The sequence below is a fragment of the Archocentrus centrarchus genome, chromosome 1 (genome assembly GCF_007364275.1).
Source record: "Archocentrus centrarchus isolate MPI-CPG fArcCen1 chromosome 1, fArcCen1, whole genome shotgun sequence".
Classification (NCBI taxonomy): Eukaryota; Metazoa; Chordata; class Actinopteri; order Cichliformes; family Cichlidae; genus Archocentrus; species Archocentrus centrarchus.
Genome location: NC_044346.1, coordinates 19,738,044 through 19,756,889, shown reverse-complemented (window position 1 = coordinate 19,756,889; position 18,846 = coordinate 19,738,044). Strand labels below are relative to the sequence as shown.

Sequence of the window (18,846 nt, the reverse complement as noted above, 5' to 3'; positions counted from 1 at the left end):
TGATTCTATCTTATGTTCTTGAGGACTTCAGCAAAGTGTGGATCACATGTTCAAGGGAGGACAGACGACCATTGATACAGATTTGATTTATTTTGAGAAGTAGTTACACAAACCCACCACAGGATGGCAGCCATACTGTGTGATTGACATTGACAGTTACTACACAGGGACTGCAACAGCGATATTCCCATCTCATTCCCTTCTCAGCCCTCCTGCATCATCGCCACTGATAATAATTTAAGGAAGACGAGTGTCAAAATCCGCGACAGTAAAGGTTTTTGTTTCGTTAAAGCGAGAGCTTGCTTGGAAAAGCAAAGCAACTGAGCAAAAGATACCCTGAATCGTCGTATTCACCAACAAATACACAGATGGCGAGAAGGCTGAATGTATGGCACATCGGCATTCAGAATGATCAGCTAAGGTTGCACTCTATTATACAAGCTGATGGGGATTGCTAAACATGCAGCTGTACTGCAGATTGAAATGATTACATAAGCAAAGCGGGGTCAATAGACAAGAGTCCCAAAATTCAGTGACTGTAAACAAAACTAACAGATCCAGAGACAGAAACAAATAACCACCCAGCCAGAAATGTGAACTCTATTTGATCACTGTCAACCAGAAGTGTATCCTTAATGCCTGGATAATATGATAGTGTTGTTTTGGTTTGATTATCTCACTGCTGACGTGCTGGGAGTCTCATATGCATAGACAGAGTGCAGAATAAACCCACCATCCTTTCCCAACTCTCACTGATGTTATTTAAGATCTAAATGAAAATATGTTTAAGCCTACACTTTTTTTTGTTGTTGTTAAATTGTCCAAGCCCTTTATTCTTATCCTAATCCACCACTGGAGGATCTACTCTTTTTTTTTTTTTTTTTTTTTTTTTGTAGTCAGCAATCAGACATTCACAAGGTTATCAAAGGACACCAAGAATATGAGCAGCCAGATCGATTGAACAGTTAGAAAACTCCCGGAGGCCACTGACCGACTGTGCATGTGCTTTTGTGAGTGAGTGTGTGGCCAGAGCTGTTGTGTCAGATGAACCAGGGGAGGACATTTGATATCCTGGCAAGCATGTAGATAAATTTTATATATCATGAAAATGCTGAAATGTGCATAAAGATGCACAACATGCACACAGCTTCACAAAAATCCGACCTTATCTATTTTGTTAATGTGTTGGATCAGTGAGTATCCGCTGACCCTGACGGGTGTGATTTCTCTTTACTCTGTGAGGTTAAATCATAGGGGGCTCTGGTACCAAAAGCAAAGTTTTATCTGAGCATGAAATCCTGTGTTTAGACATGGACAAAATCCTCTCAGTGATCTACAGTGTTGTGCCACACTAGACCTGATATTTAATAGGTCAGAAGTAACGGGACAAACAGAACTCCTAACAAAGCAACAACTCCCCCTGATGGTCGATCTCCACTCTTTTCTTTAGAGACTCTTGAATGTCCGAGGATGTGTAAACGTGAGCTAGGGAGGTTTTTCAAGCAGCGGGCAGCTCCATTTATATAAATCGGACAACTGAACTCATCAAATTCCTGTATTTTTAATTTAAAATGTCTGACACTGCACTGATGAAAGAACATGTTGCATAATTTATTGTTTCTGTTGGAGCAAAATTACAGTCACTGAGGTAAACTCTCTTGAATCCAGGTGAAATTTGGCTATTAATGTTGCAATAAAGTACAAGTTACTCCGAAAACAATATCCGTTTTGCCTGCTGTGGACACAGCTCCGGGCTTTCATCAGACGAGCAGTCAAAGGTTACATATCAAGGTATTTGCCTTTCTCAAAGTTGCTCTTTTGGCTTCCTGGCAGTGGCAGAGTGAGAGAGAGATGGCAAAGGCCTGGCACAGGTGGCCAGGAGCACTCACAAAACTGAGGCCTTTGGTGGTAGCAGAGGTTTTCTCTCATGCACACATTTCTTTTTAATACTTCTTCACATCTCTGTGCATCGGCATTCGGGTGGAGACATTTTGAATGCGGCATGACGTGCATACAGATTAGCAGATGCTGCACAGACACAAAATGCAGGCACTCATACTCTCGTAGCCCTCATGCACACACACACACACACGCACGCGCGCACACACACACACACATATGCTGACACATTACTGTCTCATGTGAAGGTGGATAAAATACCACTGTCACTAAAAGACAATGAAAATACATAAAAACAGGAACAATGAAAAGGTAAAGGTAGAAATCCACCAAATGGATCCGTTTGTGCTTTATAATATGGTATGTCCTTTTGCATTAGATAGACAACCACTTAGAGACTTCTCACGACAACCATCCTGTCATAACATCCCTCCTGCAACTATGTACCACATAATGAGTCACAAGGGTGCACATACTGTTGGGCACTTTCACTGAATGAATTTTGAGTACATTAGTCTCAAATCTGGTCATTATGCATAAATTTGAATGAATATGAGCAACTTCTACAATACAGTACGGTCTAACGCACATTTTAGTGAGATTTGTTTCATTACGTCAACACTTTAATGAGGACATTGTCACAATTTGGTTTACTTTGAAAAAAAAGTATTCAGATTACACCTTATTACCATCACTAATATTAGTATGAATATCATATACTAATACTCTGCGCCGTATTTGTTGGCAATATGAGACAGATTTTGAACATTATTGTTATTGCATGTTTTATCCTTTGTTCTTATTTCATCCTTACTCGCACTCTGTTATCAGCCATCGTTCAGTGAGACATGAATATGTGTGTGTGTGTGTGTGTGTGTGTGTGTGTGTGTGTGTGTGTTTGTATCATGAATGTATTGTATAATCTAGTCCGGTTTGTCACTGCTTGGGGCTCCTTGCTGCGTGAGCGTATGCCAGTACTCGACTTTCTTCCCTTTGTTTTTGAGACACTCGAACCAGTGTCTGAGTCTCTGTCCGCTTGCATTGATGCCCAGCTCCACTCCTCCTGCAAACACAGAGGGAGAGGCGGAGAAAACAGAGAAGAGTTGAGGTGAGGGGAAACCGCTGGTGAGAATGATGGGTGATAAAAGGAGGCAGAAACTGGGAGGTGAAGATGACTAATGAGAAACCAAACAACAAAAAACTTATATATATATATATATTTAAAAAAAAAATTTTCCAGATACTGTTCATTTTATCAAACATTTATGCTAATTTTAATATACCTCTGAGGTGTTCAGAGGGAAATCAATCACAGCAGTCATGGATGTTTGAAATATTAGCAGGGACCAAAGAATGGTCAGCATTTTTTATTTTTAAATTCTGGGAAATACTGAACTCATAAATTGGAATGGATGAAAAATGAAAAATGAAAAAATTCATTGACGCTGCCTTCATAAAGCAAAATTAAAAAATAAAAAAAAAAATCCCTGATTTAAATTTTGCCCCTTTCTGCTTCTAGGTCTTCTCGTTGTGAAGTGCTGTGAGCATTACGGCACATCTACTATGCTTGGACTGCTCCCTGGAAGTTCCAAACATGACAGGAGTTAATTGTCCAGATTGAACAGTCATTATTGGAGCAGCCTGCAGAGTCCAAGCATGAAGAACGGGCATCAGCTGAGAAGCAGGAGCATATGCTCCTAGTTTTACCAACTTTTACAGGGTGTGCCCCAGGAGTCCTGCTGGGACACAATTCCTGCCCCGAGACAATCGAGGAAGAACTGTCACTGTACGCAACTTGAACTATGGTGCTTGCTGTCATGCCATCATCCACCAGCCAGCACTGGGTATCAATAAAAGTGCTTTTGTTTCCCTACACACTTCCCTAATCAACTGATTTCACTTTGCGTGCAACTTTTGAGAGGTGGCGATGTGGACATTACTCTTATGTTTATTGCATAAAAGGACAAGAGCCTGATGGTAAAGTGCAAACTGCACTCAGGACAGAAACAACTACCAACTGCTTCTGACAGGACAGCGACTCTTTGCAGGCATCAGCACAGACAGCACGCTAACACCAAGTAAAAGCGGCTATGAGCTCAGCCTTCATTTCTACTAGAGAAGAAGAACCACTATGCTGATCAATGTGGAGAGCTCTTTGGGCACATTTTGAGCCTTGCTGTTGGCTTTGTCCTCATGTTTAATTGGTGTGCTCGTTAGGATAGGAATCTGTGTGTAGAAGGTATAATGCATCTCATGCCATGTTACTGAATAACGGAAGAGTAATGTAATGAGTGAGTAGTTCAACAAAAGACTTCTCAAGGGAGTAACACAATGCATTACTTTTTAAAAAGTAACAAGTAACATGTAATACCTTTTTCTGAGTAACAACCCAGCATGACCACCAGCATGGCCACATCACCGCAACTGCCACTCACCTCCCACTGTAGCCCCCAGATACAGCTCTGAAATTTTATCCCCCAAATCAAATTAGAATTTAGAGAATCATAATTTTTATGCAATGAAGGAGACCAGAGTCCAGCTCCCAGGGAGCAATGCAAATTCAGTAGGAGTGTAGAAATGCTCAGGGCACTCCATGAGATGACATTGAAGATGACAGCAGCAAAATTGAACTCAGGTATTTTTTTTTTCTTTGAATAGGCAGAGTTGCAAAACTTTTTGATCACACTTTGTACTCGCAGAAAGTAAATCTCCATCACTGGTGGCATCAAACAATAACAATAAGGGAAAAAAGCACTTTATTTTTTTGCTTTATTGTTAAAATGTAACATTTAATAATATGCAATAAAGATAAGCCAATGATGTACCATATTAAAATTCACGTCAATGTATTTATTTAACTGCCAGACTGTCATGGGAGCAAGGAAGGAAGTCAACAGGCTATCATGACAAGTTCCCACCAGGGAGAGAGAACGAGAAATCTTAAGGTAGCTGGAAAATCACAATAAACTGAAAATTTTGATGAATGATTTATTAAAAGAACACTGGGACTGGATATGCTCGGTACTGGGAACAAATATGGGGAGAAACAAATAATTCAAGTGAGATAAAGGAGCCACTGGCGGCGAGGCAAACATACGATAAAGACACAGGCAGCTGTCACGCTGAGGATACAAAGCCTTTTTACTCGGCTGTGATTGCACAGATAATGGAGCATAAAGTTTTAAACAGTATTCTGACAACGCTGACTTCTAAAAACACACCTAACAATGCCGTGGAAATTGACAGCTGCGAGCAAACAAGGCTCGATTTTTGATCTACGTCTTTTCAGCGCTCGGCACTGAACGCTGCTGCTGGGAGGAGAGGAGCAGTGTTTTGTAGCCTCGATCCTCCCTCGCTTTCCTCTCACACAGGCGTGCAACTTGTAGAGCAGGTCTAAACCTGCTGACAGAGTTTCAATACGATAATCACGCACAACACTTTGTCACTTTCACTGCACGCCCCCACAGCACTCCCACCACCTCCAAACAGAGATCGATGGAGTGTTCCCTGGGCCTGCCGGCTGCTAGTGACAAACGAATGGCCAGCCATCCTGACACTCACTGGGGGACAGAAGAAGGATGAGGAACTGGAGCCAGGGGGAGATGACGTGGTTGACGCACAGGCTGGAGAGCAGGTGCTTGCCAGCATTCACACAGTTCTAACCCTGTTTTCTGCTCACTTATTTTTACACAAACTCCCCTCCGCTGCAGATCTGTCTCATTAAACTCCACCAGCAGATGAATAACTGCTTGTGGTGAACCAAGCATTTAGCAGAGCCATAGATTGGAAAGAATCGATATCAGTCAAAGAAAGTTCTTGCTGAAACACTCAACAGCATCTGAATTTCTCTCTTCACGCAACTTTCCTTTTGGGACGGGCCGTGTTGAAGAGCTTTTGAGCCGTGAGATCAACAGTTGTACACACGCCAACCTTTTAATGTGCATTCACTCAAAGTCCCTCTCAAATTTCTCACAGGACTGTTCCCCTGACACATTGAGAAGGTGAGCACCAGTAGGTGATGGCAACTGAATGCTTAAAAAGAAGAAACTCTTGAGACTTGACGTGTGATGCTTCACTTACTCAAAGCATAGCTTTCAAAAGACTTTTAAGGAAAACACTCAAGTAAGTGTATGGCTCATGCTTGAGCCCATGAATTACCACAGCTTTATGTGGAACCTGTTCAAATGAAATACCTTTTAAATAAAAAGCAATGACAGACCTAAGGGATGCACAGATGACTTTAAAGGAGACTTTTTTACTTGCCCTTAGATCTTGAACTGAAACTTGATTTGAGAAGGCTTTTAACCCAAACCTTTTTTTTTTTTTTTTTGTTCTCTGTGGTGACAGTCCAATAACTGGTTTGTTAGCTTTCTGACTGTGCTCTTGTGGTGTCTTTACATTTCAGTAAACATAAAGTCTCTTGAGATGACTGCTGCTGTGATTTGGGATTATAAATAAAACTGATTGAACTGAATTAGAGATATCTGACTTGGATCACAGTCCCACTGCACTGGGACTACTCGGTTGACCTTTTTATCAACTCTTTATCTGCTGTTTTGGCCCTGAGACTTGACTTTGAAGGGAACAGATTGGAAAGGGCTCAGAGGTTTAAATTTGGCTCATGGTGAACATGAAATTTCTCATCTCTCCTCTCGTCTTGTTGCTCTCTCAGATTATCCATTTGATGCATTGCCTGAGTTCTCTCGCCTCTCACGGTCTGAGATCCTCAACATATTCTGCTAAGCCAGTTATCCTTCTTGTTACTGGTAGCTCTTACTGACGACCGCTGCACTGGGACTGTGTATGCTCGACCTCTTTATCAACTCCTTTTCTTCATCTTTTTTTGTTTCAGTACATTTTTCTCTCAGTCCCAATTAACACCACGGGCAGGCTGCTGTAGCTAAACCTGTAATGATAATGGCCAGGGGAATAGTTGTTATCTGTGGCTGTGTGGGGACTGATGGCCTTTTCTCCCAGCAGGGCTAATAAGTTATTGGGCTTATCTAAACAGCAGGTGTCCCCCCACCCCCAGCCCACCGCCTCACAAACCCACACATGTGCGCACACTCACATTAGACAAAGTAAAATGCTTTGATCTGAAGGCCTTCAAGCTCACAGGGTGGTAATCCATTCTCACTGTGCCTCCCTACAGTTCTCCATCACTCCTTAAGCTCCCATGTGCTCCATTGCTGTGATATACAGTGGTGTGAAAAAGTGTTTGCCCCCTGCCTCATTTTCTGTTTTTTTGCATGTTTGTCACACTTAAGTGTTTCGGAACATCAAACCAATTTAAACAATAGTCAAGGACAACACAAGTAAACACAAAATGCAAGTTGTAAATGAAGGTGTTTATTAGTAAAGGTGAAAAAAAATCCAAACCATCATGGCCCTGTGTGAAAAAGTGATTGCCCCCCTTGTTAAAACATACTATAACTGTGGTTTTTCACACCTGAGTTCAATTTCCCTAGCCACACCTAGGCCTGATTATTGCCACACCTGTTCCCAATCAAGACATCACTTAAATAGGAGCTGCCTGACACAGTAAGGTCCACCAGAAGATCCTTGAAAGCTACACATCATGCCGAGATCCAAAGAAATTCAGGAGCAATTGAGAAAGAAAGTAATTGAGATCTATCAGTCTGGAAAGGGTTATAAAGCCATTTCCAAAGCTTTGGGAATCCAGTGAACCACAGTGAGAGCCATTATCCACAAATGGCGAAGACATGGAACAGTGGTGAACCTTCCCAGGAGTGGCCGGCCGCCCAAAATTACCCCAAGGGCGCAGCGACGACTCATCCAAGAGGTCACAAAAGACCCCACAACAACGTCCAAAGAACTGCAGGCCTCACTTGCCTCAGTTAAGGTCAGCGTTCATGCCTCCACCATCAGAAAAAGACTGAGCAAAAATGGCCTGCATGGCAGAGTTCCAAGAAGAAAACCACTGCTGAGCAAAAAGAACATTAAAGCTCGTCTCAATTTTTCCAAAACGCATCTTGATGATCCCCAAGACTTTTGGGACAACATTCTGTGGACCGATGAGACAAAAGTGGAACTCTTTGGAAGGTGTGTGTCCCATTACATCTGGCGTAAAAGGAACACTGCATTTCAGAAAAAGAACATTATACCAACTGTAAAATATGGTGGTGGTAGTGTGATGGTCTGGGGCTGTTTTGCTGCGTCAGGACCTGGAAGACTTGCTGTGATAAATGGAACTATGAATTCTGCTGTCTACCAAGAGATCCTGAGGGAGAATGTCAGACCATCTGTTCGTGTTCTCAAGCTTAAACGTACTTGGGTTCTGCAGCAGGACAATATCCTAAACACACCAGCAAGTCCACCACTGAATGGCTGAAGAAAAACAAAATGAAGACTTTGGAGTGGCCTAGCCAAAGTCCTGACCTGAATCCTATTGAGATGTTGTGGTATGACCTTAAAAAGGCTGTGCTCGAAAACCCTCTAATGTAACTGAATTAGGACAATTCTGCAAAGATGAGTGGGCCAAAATTCCTCCAGAACGCTGTAAAAGCCTCATTGCAAGTTATCGCAGACGCTTGGTTGCAGTTGTTGCTGCTAAGGGTGGCCCAACCAGTTATTAGGTTTAGGGGGCAATCACTTTTTCACACAGGGCCATGATGGTTTGGATTTTTTTTCACCTTTACTAATAAACACCTTCATTTACAACTTGCATTTTGTGTTTACTTGTGTTGTCCTTGACTATTGTTTAAATTGGTTTGATGTTCCGAAACACTTAAGTGTGACAAACATGCAAAAAAACAGGAAATGAGGCAGGGGGCAAACACTTTTTCACACCACTGTACACATCAGGCCATGCCAAAGCAGTTTAGCAGTCTGATGAAGCTGCAGCCATCTGATGTGCCAAGTCTATGAAGGAAGTGGATCCAGAGAAAATCGCCTTCCTTTTTGAATTCTCTCTTCCATTTCCTGTTCCACTCAAACTCTTCTTTGCTCGCTCAGTCGTTCTCCTCAAGCCTCGTAATTACTCCTCATCTCTCCAGGTTTTTTTTTTTTTTGAACTCCTCTCTCTACCCATGCTCAGCCTGGGTTTTTTAATCTTTATGCAACTGCTCCACTTTCATTTAAACAGCCTGCTGCAGTCATATTCTTTACTTCACTGCTTTCCACTCCACTCCACTCCACTCCTCCCCTCCACACTACAGTGTTTCTTAGCCTACCTATGAAGTCGTTGCTCATTCCCAAGTCATAGTCCCACACAGTGATCTCCAGGGTTTTCTTTGCCAGCTGGTCCAAGGATACTTCATATGAAAACTCCTGTGCAGGTGGTGTACACAAGAGCATATTTATATCAATGATTCATAAATACATGATTGAAAGGAACTGAATTCCTAATTTAGCGCATGCTCTGTGATAACGATGATGCTGAGCGTGAATGCAGGGTAAAATCACTTTATGGTATGCTTAATTGCCATGTTTTACATTGCAGATCATTTGGAGTTCAGTAGAAAAATCCTAGAAGCTGCTAGCTGCAGTGTGATTATTTACTGAGAAGAAGTCAAATTGTACCTCATTGAATTCAGGATTGAGAGTCTTTTTCTTCACGGAAGTCTTGTATTTGGACTTTTTCCCCATATCTGGCTGTAGGACACTGAGAAAGAGAGAGAAACAAGATGAAGACATCAATTCAGTGTGATCTGGGTTGTTTGTTTTTTTTGCATTTTTGGCCACAGCAGCTTTTATCAGCAGTGGATGGAGACAGGAAATCAGGGAAAGATACGGGGGAAGACACGCGGGCAAATTGGCGACAGGCCAGGACTCCAACCCGCGCTGCCCACACCGCAGCGCAGTATATGTACATGGTCGCCAGCTTCACCACTGAGCCAGCCGGGTGCCCATCTTGTGAACTTTTTAGGAAACATGCTGCATAGTCTCAGGATAACAGTTTGTCAAAGACTCAACAAAAATCCTGAAACAGCCGCGGTTGGTGCACTATTTTGGAGAACAACAGATTCTTCTTATGCCAATATATCATTTTTGCTTAGTGTTTCTGACAAACTAATGGAAATAATCAGACACATGTATATGTAGCATGTCTGTGCAATATACAGTAAAGTGTTAAGTACAGAAAGTGGCTGAAAAATGTGGAGCACCACAAAGACTGGTGACAAATGGTAAACAGATCTTCTTACACCATCAGCTCTGAACAGACTGACAAACAATAAATGTAGTGATCTAAGAGCAGCAAGGAAGAATACAGGTTTGTACAACAGAGATCCTTAAACTCCTGTCAGGGAACTTCAGGGCCGGAACTTCATTATTTCTGCGATCAAAGCAATTAATCCACAACTTTTTTTTTTTTTTTTTTTTTAATCCCTTGCCCCACTGTGACAGTGAAGCTTGCTGAATAGCAGAAACAAAAGGGAGCATGAAAGTTTTCAAAATGCCTTTATGAGATAATTGTAACCCAGAAGTCTTTTGAACAATGGCAGGGACAGAGAGCGGGTGAAAGAGAAAGGGGAGAATCGTGGAGCACAGCAAGATCATAATCGTGCTGATGTTGGAGGAGTACACGCTCCAGAGAAGAGGCAACAGAAGGGTTGCTGGAGGGCAACAGGATTCATCATCAGCATAAATTCAAAGTCAAGATGTTCAGGCAGTGAGATATCACACTCTTCCAGCGTTCTACCGTCAATGACGAGTCCTGGCCTGACAGCTGATGCATGAGATGGGCTTGGGGCTGTCGCTGCAGCGCTGGAATCAGAGCGAATGAAGGATGTAGGTGGAGCAGGAGGAGGGAGAACTGACAGCAAGCAAGGTGGCACAAAGTTTGAATCCACTGTATGTTGGCTTTTAGTGCTTCAAACGTAATCTTTAATGGTGCATGTTTACGCATTCAAAGAATAGACAAAGAATATTTAAATGCCAGCTCACACTGGAGAGGAAAAACAATTAATGGCTCTCCGTAAACTGTAAAACACTTTATAGGGGAAAAAAAAGCCCTAAATATCACCATTCCATGTAAAATGGGCATTGGACTCAATATGTTGAACAGACAGACAACAATGCAAACCACCTGGTCAAACTACATTAGAAAATGCTATTAAAGCTTCAGATTAGATTCCTACTGATGTGTTCCAGGAATATAAATTTTATTTTAGCATTGTTCTGCTTTACTAACATGTATCTTATTTATTATATTCTGCTGATCCTGTTCTAGATTGAGGAAACAAGCCCATGTTAAATCGTAATAGTCACAACTTCAAGGTACGAATCTCTTTGTGAATAAAGTAGGTTAATGTATTTCATCTTTCATAAGTTGAGATAATTACAAGATTTGTATAAGCTTCCATGCAATCTATCCCTTTCACATTTTCCTGTAAAGTTGGCAGACCCACCTTCAAAGAAAGGAGCGGTCAACATCTGTGTTTGATCAACGAGATTTCATCTGAGAACAGACGTAGCCAAAAAGCTCAGAGATGAACCGGGGCGGTGTTTGTTTTCACTAGTTAGGCTACTGTAATGCAAGCACAGGAAATAACATCATAATCTGGATGGCCTAGCCAACAGATTGTTTGTGTTAAATGTGAAACAAGTGCAGTCGGTAACACACATTTAATTTACACTCCCTGGTCACTTTATTATTAGTCACATCTTGCTAGTTTTGGGTTGAGCCTCCTTTTTCCTCTAGAACCATTTTAATTTTTGATTGAACAAGGTGCTGGAAACATTCCTCCGAGATTTTGGTCCATACTGGCATGATAGAGTCACACATCAACAGTTGCTGCAGATTGGTTGCTGCACATCCATGATGTGTACATCCATGTTGTGCAGCCGAGAAATCCCGTTCCACCACATCCCAAAGGCGCTTTATTGGAATGAGATCTGGTGGCTGTGTCATGTTGAAGAAACCAGTTTGAGATGATTTGAGATTTGTGGCATGATGTGTTATCCTGCTTGTTTCAGAAGATGGGTACACTGTGGTCTTAAAGGGATGGACATGGTCAGCAACAGTACTCAGGTAGGCAGTGGAGTTTAAGCAATGCTCTGTTGGTAAAAAGGGGCCCAAAATGTGCCAAGAATATACCTATCACATGAGTACATCTCCACCACTAGCCTGAACTGTTGATACAAGGCAGGAGGGATCCATGCTTTTATGTTGTTTGAGCCAAATTCTGACCCTACCATCCAAATGTTGCAGCAGAAATCCAGATTCATCAGTGAAGGGTGCATTTTTCCAATCTTGTATTGTACAGCTATGGTGTGCTTGTGTAGAAGCTGGCCTCAGTTTCTTCTTCTTAGCAGACATGAGTTGTACCTGGAATGACCTTCTGCTGCTGTAGCCTGTCTACTTCAGGGTTCGATGTGCTGTGCGTTCAGAGATGCTCTTCTGGATACCTTGTTTGTAACAAATAAACAGACTACCCATTCTCCTCTGACCCCTGGAATCAAAAAAGCATTTTCACCCAGAGAATTGCTGCTCACCAGGGTGAGAAAACTGAAATTGAAAAAACATTGGCGTTAACTGAAATAAATAAAAACTACAATTAAAAGGAAAAAATGATAACTAACTAAAACTGTATTGTGAGTTTAAAAAACTAACTAAAACTAACTGAAGTTATTGTGGATTGATCATTTTTCCGCTCTCCGAGTTTAAGCTGGGAGCGCCGTCGGGCAGACCACGGTGTGCGTGCGTGTGCACGAGAAAGCTGCAGAATCGCTCTGAACCGACTGGGTTCAGAGCGGGTTCAGAGCGGGTCCACGCTGCCGCAACGCTGTGATTAACCTGTTCAGTTCTTGTGCGTTTCCGTCTACTTTATTGGTGAGAGAATAACAATCAGGAATAATAATCAAAGCATCAATATAAGGACTCACAAATGTCAGCAAATTCCTGGAGGGAGACTGCTGAAACTGTTGGAATGGACGTGAGGAAATGAAGGAAGTGGAAAAACAGGGACAAATATGTTTGCAGCCAAAAAACTGAACACAAAGAGCGAGGACCAAAAAAAGTCCCAGCTGGCACCGCGGCACACGACCACAAGGTAATTAACACACACAACACACACAGCTACACAAGCATAAATGCGGACATGAGGTCGGACACTTCCTTAGGTTGTGTACAGAGGCTGCAAAGACCCTGCAAGTCTAATCAGCGAGCATCTAACCAAGCTAGCTCCAAAACAGAAGCAGCTTCGGGTGGTGAGAACATCAGGATGCAGCTGGATTTGAGCTTTGACTCCTTCAAAGAGTTTGTTTTTGTCAAACACCACATGTAGGTGTTGTTAATCTACTGCACTGACACTGGAGTTTATTGTGGTGTTTTTTGTAGAATTTATTGAGTTTGGGAGTTCATATTTTTCTTTGTTTCTCCCTGTTGATGTTCATGTGTGTCCTAATTATTACACATTTAGCATGTAGTGCTTCTGTCTTGTGAACCGTTGGTTGTTGAATATATTTCTTTATGGTATCTTTTGTTGAGTTTTTATTACACAATAGTCACTTTTGCGCATTGAATCTTGCACCTGACAAAGTATGAAAATACTAAAACTAATACTGAAACTAACAAAACTAAACTAAAACTAATCATTAAACCTAAAATAAAAACTAATAAAAACGAGCAAAACCACTCTGAAAACTAATTAAAACTAACTGAATTAGAGAAAAAAAAGTAAAAACTAACTAAAACTAAACGATAATGTAAAATCCAAAACTATTATAACCCTGATGCTCACTGAGTATTTTCCCTTTTTTGGACTATTCTTTGTAAACCCTAGAGATGGTTGTGTGGGAAAATCCCAGTAGATCAGCAGTTTCTGAAATACTCAGACCAGCTGATCTGGCACCAATACTAAATCACGTTTCTTCCGTTCTGATGCTTCAGCGGGTCATCTTAACCATGTCTACATGTGTAAAGACACTGAGTTGTTGCCACGTGATTGATTGATTAGATATTTGAGTTAATGAGTACTCAACAAAATGGCCAATAAGTGTATATCAAAAATATCTACATAAAGGTGCAACTTTATGACTTTATGACCATAATTAATTATGATGCGTTTGGTGTACACAGAAATATGCCTTTCTGCATAAGGTGGTCATAGTGCACTTCTTAGACACACGTTAAACATTTATTTTAAATCTGAGCATTTCAAAGAAGTACCCCCCCAGGCAACAAACTAAATGCATGCCTGCTAAAATGCCAATTATAGTATTGCTCCAATATAAGCCGTTCAACTCATAAAATGTTCCAAAAAATGCATTATAATGAGGCACAGGCTCAGCTAAAAGGTCATTATCAGCACGGTTTACGTAATCAGCATGGATCCTCTGGAATACCTGGTGCTTACATAATAATGTGACTTACTTCACAAGAAATAAAAAGAGTTCTTGAAGAAAAATAATGACTCAATTAAGACAGTCAGACAAACAAGGCATCCTTTTAACCCCCCCCCGGCACGTGACGCAGCGAAGTGAAAGACATCTGAGCCTTAGCTCTGCCAAGTCGCATTTTGCATATGGCTCCAAGGGAGCTCACGCTGGAGAATTCCAATTTTCGGAATAACAAAACATTATTTGACACCAACATTCATAATTATGATTGCATAAATGGAAATACAGGCCACATCAGAGCAACCAAACCACACCCAAATTAGCACAGAAAACTCAATGTGAAAAATAATTCAAAATGTGGGAGGCTGGTCCACAGAGATAAGAGGATAATCCCCTTGTTTTTTCTTTTACTAACTGTTTCTTTAAAAAGAACCGCAAAGTACAGCTAACTAAGTAACCACATGTTTGTGTGCCGTATACTTTCACCATTTCAGCTCTGCGTCACCACCTGACAGTGACTGATAAGGTTAACGAGCTACCACAGCTGCTGCTGTCTGCCTTTAAACACAGCTCACGAGACAAACTGTTTTTGTAATGTCAGGCAACATGATCAAGCAAGGAGAATTCATGTTAAGAAAGCCACATAAGGAGTGGACAACGAAATGGGAGCACCTACCTGCACACATAATATTAAGAAATCCAACACCACTACAGGATTTTCTATTTTATACATATGGTTTGCAGACAGTAGCACTAACAAAAAAAAAAAAAAAAACAGGTGGCAGAGTTGAAGATTTCACTGGGAATGAACAGGATGGACAAGATTAGAAATGAGTACATCAGAGGGACAGCTCAGGTTGAGCGGTTTTGAGACAAAGTTAGATAGGCAAGGCTGAGATGGTGAGTGATAATGGATATATGGGACAAAGGATGTTGAAAATGGAGCTGCCAGGCAGGAGGTAAGGGGTAAGACCACAGAAGAGGTTTGTGGATGTCATGAAGGAGGACATGCAGAGGGTTGGTGAGGCAGGATGCTAGGGATAGGATGAGATGGAAACAGATGATTGACTGTGGTGACCCCTAAAGGGAGCAGCGGAAAGAAGAAGAAGAGATGTATTAATGATGTTCCTCATATTCTTCTTTTTTTAAGGGTTAGCTTACTGCACACTGATTTTGAAACCCATTTCCTACCAGCCAAGCATGACCAATCAGGTGGATATGTTCTAACACTACAGTCCTTCAGGAAGAGATCCCCACTTTGGCCTGCTTTTCTTTCTCTACACTGGAGTTTCCCATTCCCTTCCATTACAGTGAAATGGCTGTTAGGTTTCTTTTCTTAAATTAACTTTATTGGTTTAATTACCTCAGACCAGTGAAGCCTAAAAGCTCTAAAATCCACAGAATGAGGAAAGTACGCATCTCAAGCTGCAAGAGATTCACTTTACAGCAATTATGAGGATGAAGAATTATAAATACAAAATAACCTGTTGGTCTGAGTCAGAGTCAGAAATGTATTAACTAGATTTGAAAAAAAGAAGAATGACCTTTAATGAACTGATGCAAATTTGTACCTTCATTCTCTGAGATTGCTGTCCTCAAAGTACATAGGGGTGGGTGGAAATTTTGTGCTTTAGGATCATAATAGAAACAGTACAAGAAACAATCCTTTATGTAACATTTCAATTCAATGCAGTTTTATTTATATAGTGCCAAATTAGAAAAATAGTCACCTTAAGGTTCTTTATACTGTAAGGTCTTTATCCTACAGCATTAGACAGAGAACCACAACAATCAAATGATCCCCTATGAATAAGCAAAGTTCCTGAACCAGCAACAGCAGAACCAGGCAGAGCTAGCCTCAGAGAGGGATGACGGGAAATAGATGGGCACAGGGAGGCAGGACAAAACACAAACTAAGGGACAGAGAAAACAAAATTTAATGACACGCAGTAGTGGTGTATGAACACGTGGGGAGTCGAAGATGGCAGTGGGAAGCCCTTCAGCACCCTAAACCTATTGCAGCATAACACAACTAAGGGATGGTTCAGGGTCACTTGATCCAGAGATAGCTATAAGCTTTACCAAAAATGAAAGTTTTGAGTTTGATCTTAAATGTAAACAAGGTGGCTGTTTCCCAAATCTAAAAGAGGGAGAGGAGCCTGAAAGCTGAAGGCTCTGCCTCCCATTTTACTTTTCAATACTCTAGGAACCGCAGGTTAGCCAGCAGTCTGAGAGTGAAGTACTCTATTTATTGGGATAACATGGTACTATGAGGCCTGATTTTTCAGTACAGTATCTTGTGTGTGAGGAGTAGAATTTTAAATTCAGTTCCGGATTTAACAAGGAGCTGATAAAGAGAAGCCAACATGGGAGAAATACAGTACAGTCTCTCTGGAGAGAGAGCTAAAAAGGATCATAACCTCATGGGACTGGTGGCTGGTCCAAACAACTTATAGTACATGAAACGTCCCATTTTTGCCTACATAGATACCAGGTTCATCTTCTAGCCATGATTCCTTGTGAGTCAAAATAATTTTCCAAAATAGTCACTCATGGAAACATAATCAGCTGAGTCTAATGGGGTCAGTTATATGTTACTATAAGCTGCTTTCACACATGAACTCTGGAACATGTTGGGAAAGGACATCACACAGATTTTGTATTAGAGAGCTGGCAGATTAAAAATTATTTTAAGACCACTCTGACTGATAGGCTTGAGCCTAGCCTAACTGGCCTGGACAGGTTACCAGTTCATCACAGGGGTAACAAAGCAGGAACACACTCTTACATCCACACCTACCCGATTAATCAACCTAACAAGGATGTCGTCTGATAGTGCTAACCACTGCACAGCCATGCGGTTTCTTGGAGGATTTTCTCTTTGTTTGGTTTGTTTATTCTACATTTGCATTAGAAATTAAATAAAATGTGTATTTAGGCTTGGGTTCAACTCAATCTGAAACAGCAAACTCAGCTACTTGTTTTTTATTTTTGCCCAAAATATTTCTTTCCGTCATGGGAGCCACATGACAACTTGACAACTCTCTAAAAGTTTGGTACAGTGGCAAGTTAAAGCAGAGGCAGAAAGAAAAATGAGAGCAGCCCTGCGAATGAGAGGGAAAAAAAGAGAAATGACAGGGATAGATGGAGGAGAGGGAGCTGTCTTAAAAACAGGGAACAAAAATAAGTCTTGACATACAGATGCACCAAAAAGCAAAACAAAAACAACAACAAAAAAACACGTCACAATTAGAAGAGAGGAGCTAAATATATTCCTGCTGCAGCGAAAACTCATGATGTTTTTACTCTGTTTTGAGAGGACAGAAAGATAACAAAACTGTAAAGCATGGCAGTATGCTTGGTCAGCAGGAAATATGACATGTTTGCACTTTTTCTGCGTTTACATGGCTCTTTTTCCTGACATACTTTCTTTTTATATTTTAGATTGTGTGTGAAGAGCAGGGAAAAAGACTCTGGGCTCTTTTGAAAGATGTAAACCAATTTAGTCTTTAAAATGCTAATTTGTCCTTTAATTGGAATACAATTTAGTTCTGAGATCATTCTGACCTTGTGTCACTTGAAAGGCTGCTTAAAGGAAAATGAGAGAGAGAGACGACTGACTGGACAAGCTACAGTTTTAACAGTCATCTCTCTCCTCTTTTGTCCATCTCCAGTGGCTCCCAGTGGCTCTCATAAAAAATTATATGAACACAAAAATGAAGAATGGTTATTTTTCATCATTGCTGTAAGTGAGTCTTTGCATTCTTTAACTGTAAAAATGTTTAGTCTATACAGCAAATTAAAAATGTAATGTTTTAAATTATGTCTCATATATAGGTATAGAGATATATGGTGCTGTACTGAAAACCTTCTTACGATTGCTTTGGTTGCTAGCAGATTGTTGCAGTTGCCTAAAGTTTGCATAAAAGATTCAGACATTTCTGCAAACACTTGCCAACTCCTGACTGAGTTTTAGTGAAACTAGTGAAAAGTGTGACACAAACCGTAAATGGAGACTGCTCACCTTCAAGGTAAGAGCTGCAGCTTTTGAAATGTGTTGGCTACAGCAGTGCGGCACAACTTTTACTAAGGTGAATGTTCTCTGTTTCTGTGGTATCTGAGTGGTAGTTTTACCACCACTCAGATAATAGGTAGCAAGTATTTGCAGACAAATCAGCATCTTCCATGCAAACTGCAGGAAACAGTGGCAATCGTATCTGCCTGAGGAAACACTCGTCAGCTGGTCGGCATTTTTCCCCAAAGTAAGTAAGTAAGTATGCTTGATCTGTGGACTTTAGTCAAAATTAAATAAGATTTTACAGCTATTAGACTGCTACATGTTTTATTTAATATCAAGCATCATTTTTTTTATAATGAAAATGAATGTTAAAGTACCAAATACCCATGACTAGCCCGCTGCAGAGAGGTCACAAGATCTTAATTATTTACACTTATCAGTAATGTTAATAGACAGTTTATACCTGATTCTCTCTCTCTCTCTCTCTCTCTCTCTCTCACACACACACACACACACACACACACACGCACGCACACATGCACGCACGCACACGCACACACACACAATCAAGATCAGCTTGAGTTATAGATTCCTCCAGGATGTCTGCTTTTACAGCTGAAACATCA

At 41.0% G+C, this 18,846-nt stretch overlaps 1 protein-coding gene across 1 annotated transcript in view; it reads right to left on the bottom strand.

The window, feature by feature from the left end:
• Positions 1 to 71: 71 nt before the first annotated feature.
• Positions 72 to 18,846, bottom strand: part of doc2g (double C2-like domains, gamma) — a 40,793-nt gene continuing 22,018 nt past the window's right edge. Inside the window, exons 9-11 of the mRNA XM_030728626.1 lie at positions 9,442 to 9,523; positions 9,093 to 9,189; positions 72 to 2,962 (exon numbers count right to left, since the gene is read on the bottom strand). Coding sequence (XP_030584486.1) covers positions 2,823 to 2,962; positions 9,093 to 9,189; positions 9,442 to 9,523 — 319 coding nt within the window. The 3' untranslated portion in view covers positions 72 to 2,822. The remainder of the gene's footprint in view (positions 2,963 to 9,092; positions 9,190 to 9,441; positions 9,524 to 18,846) is intronic.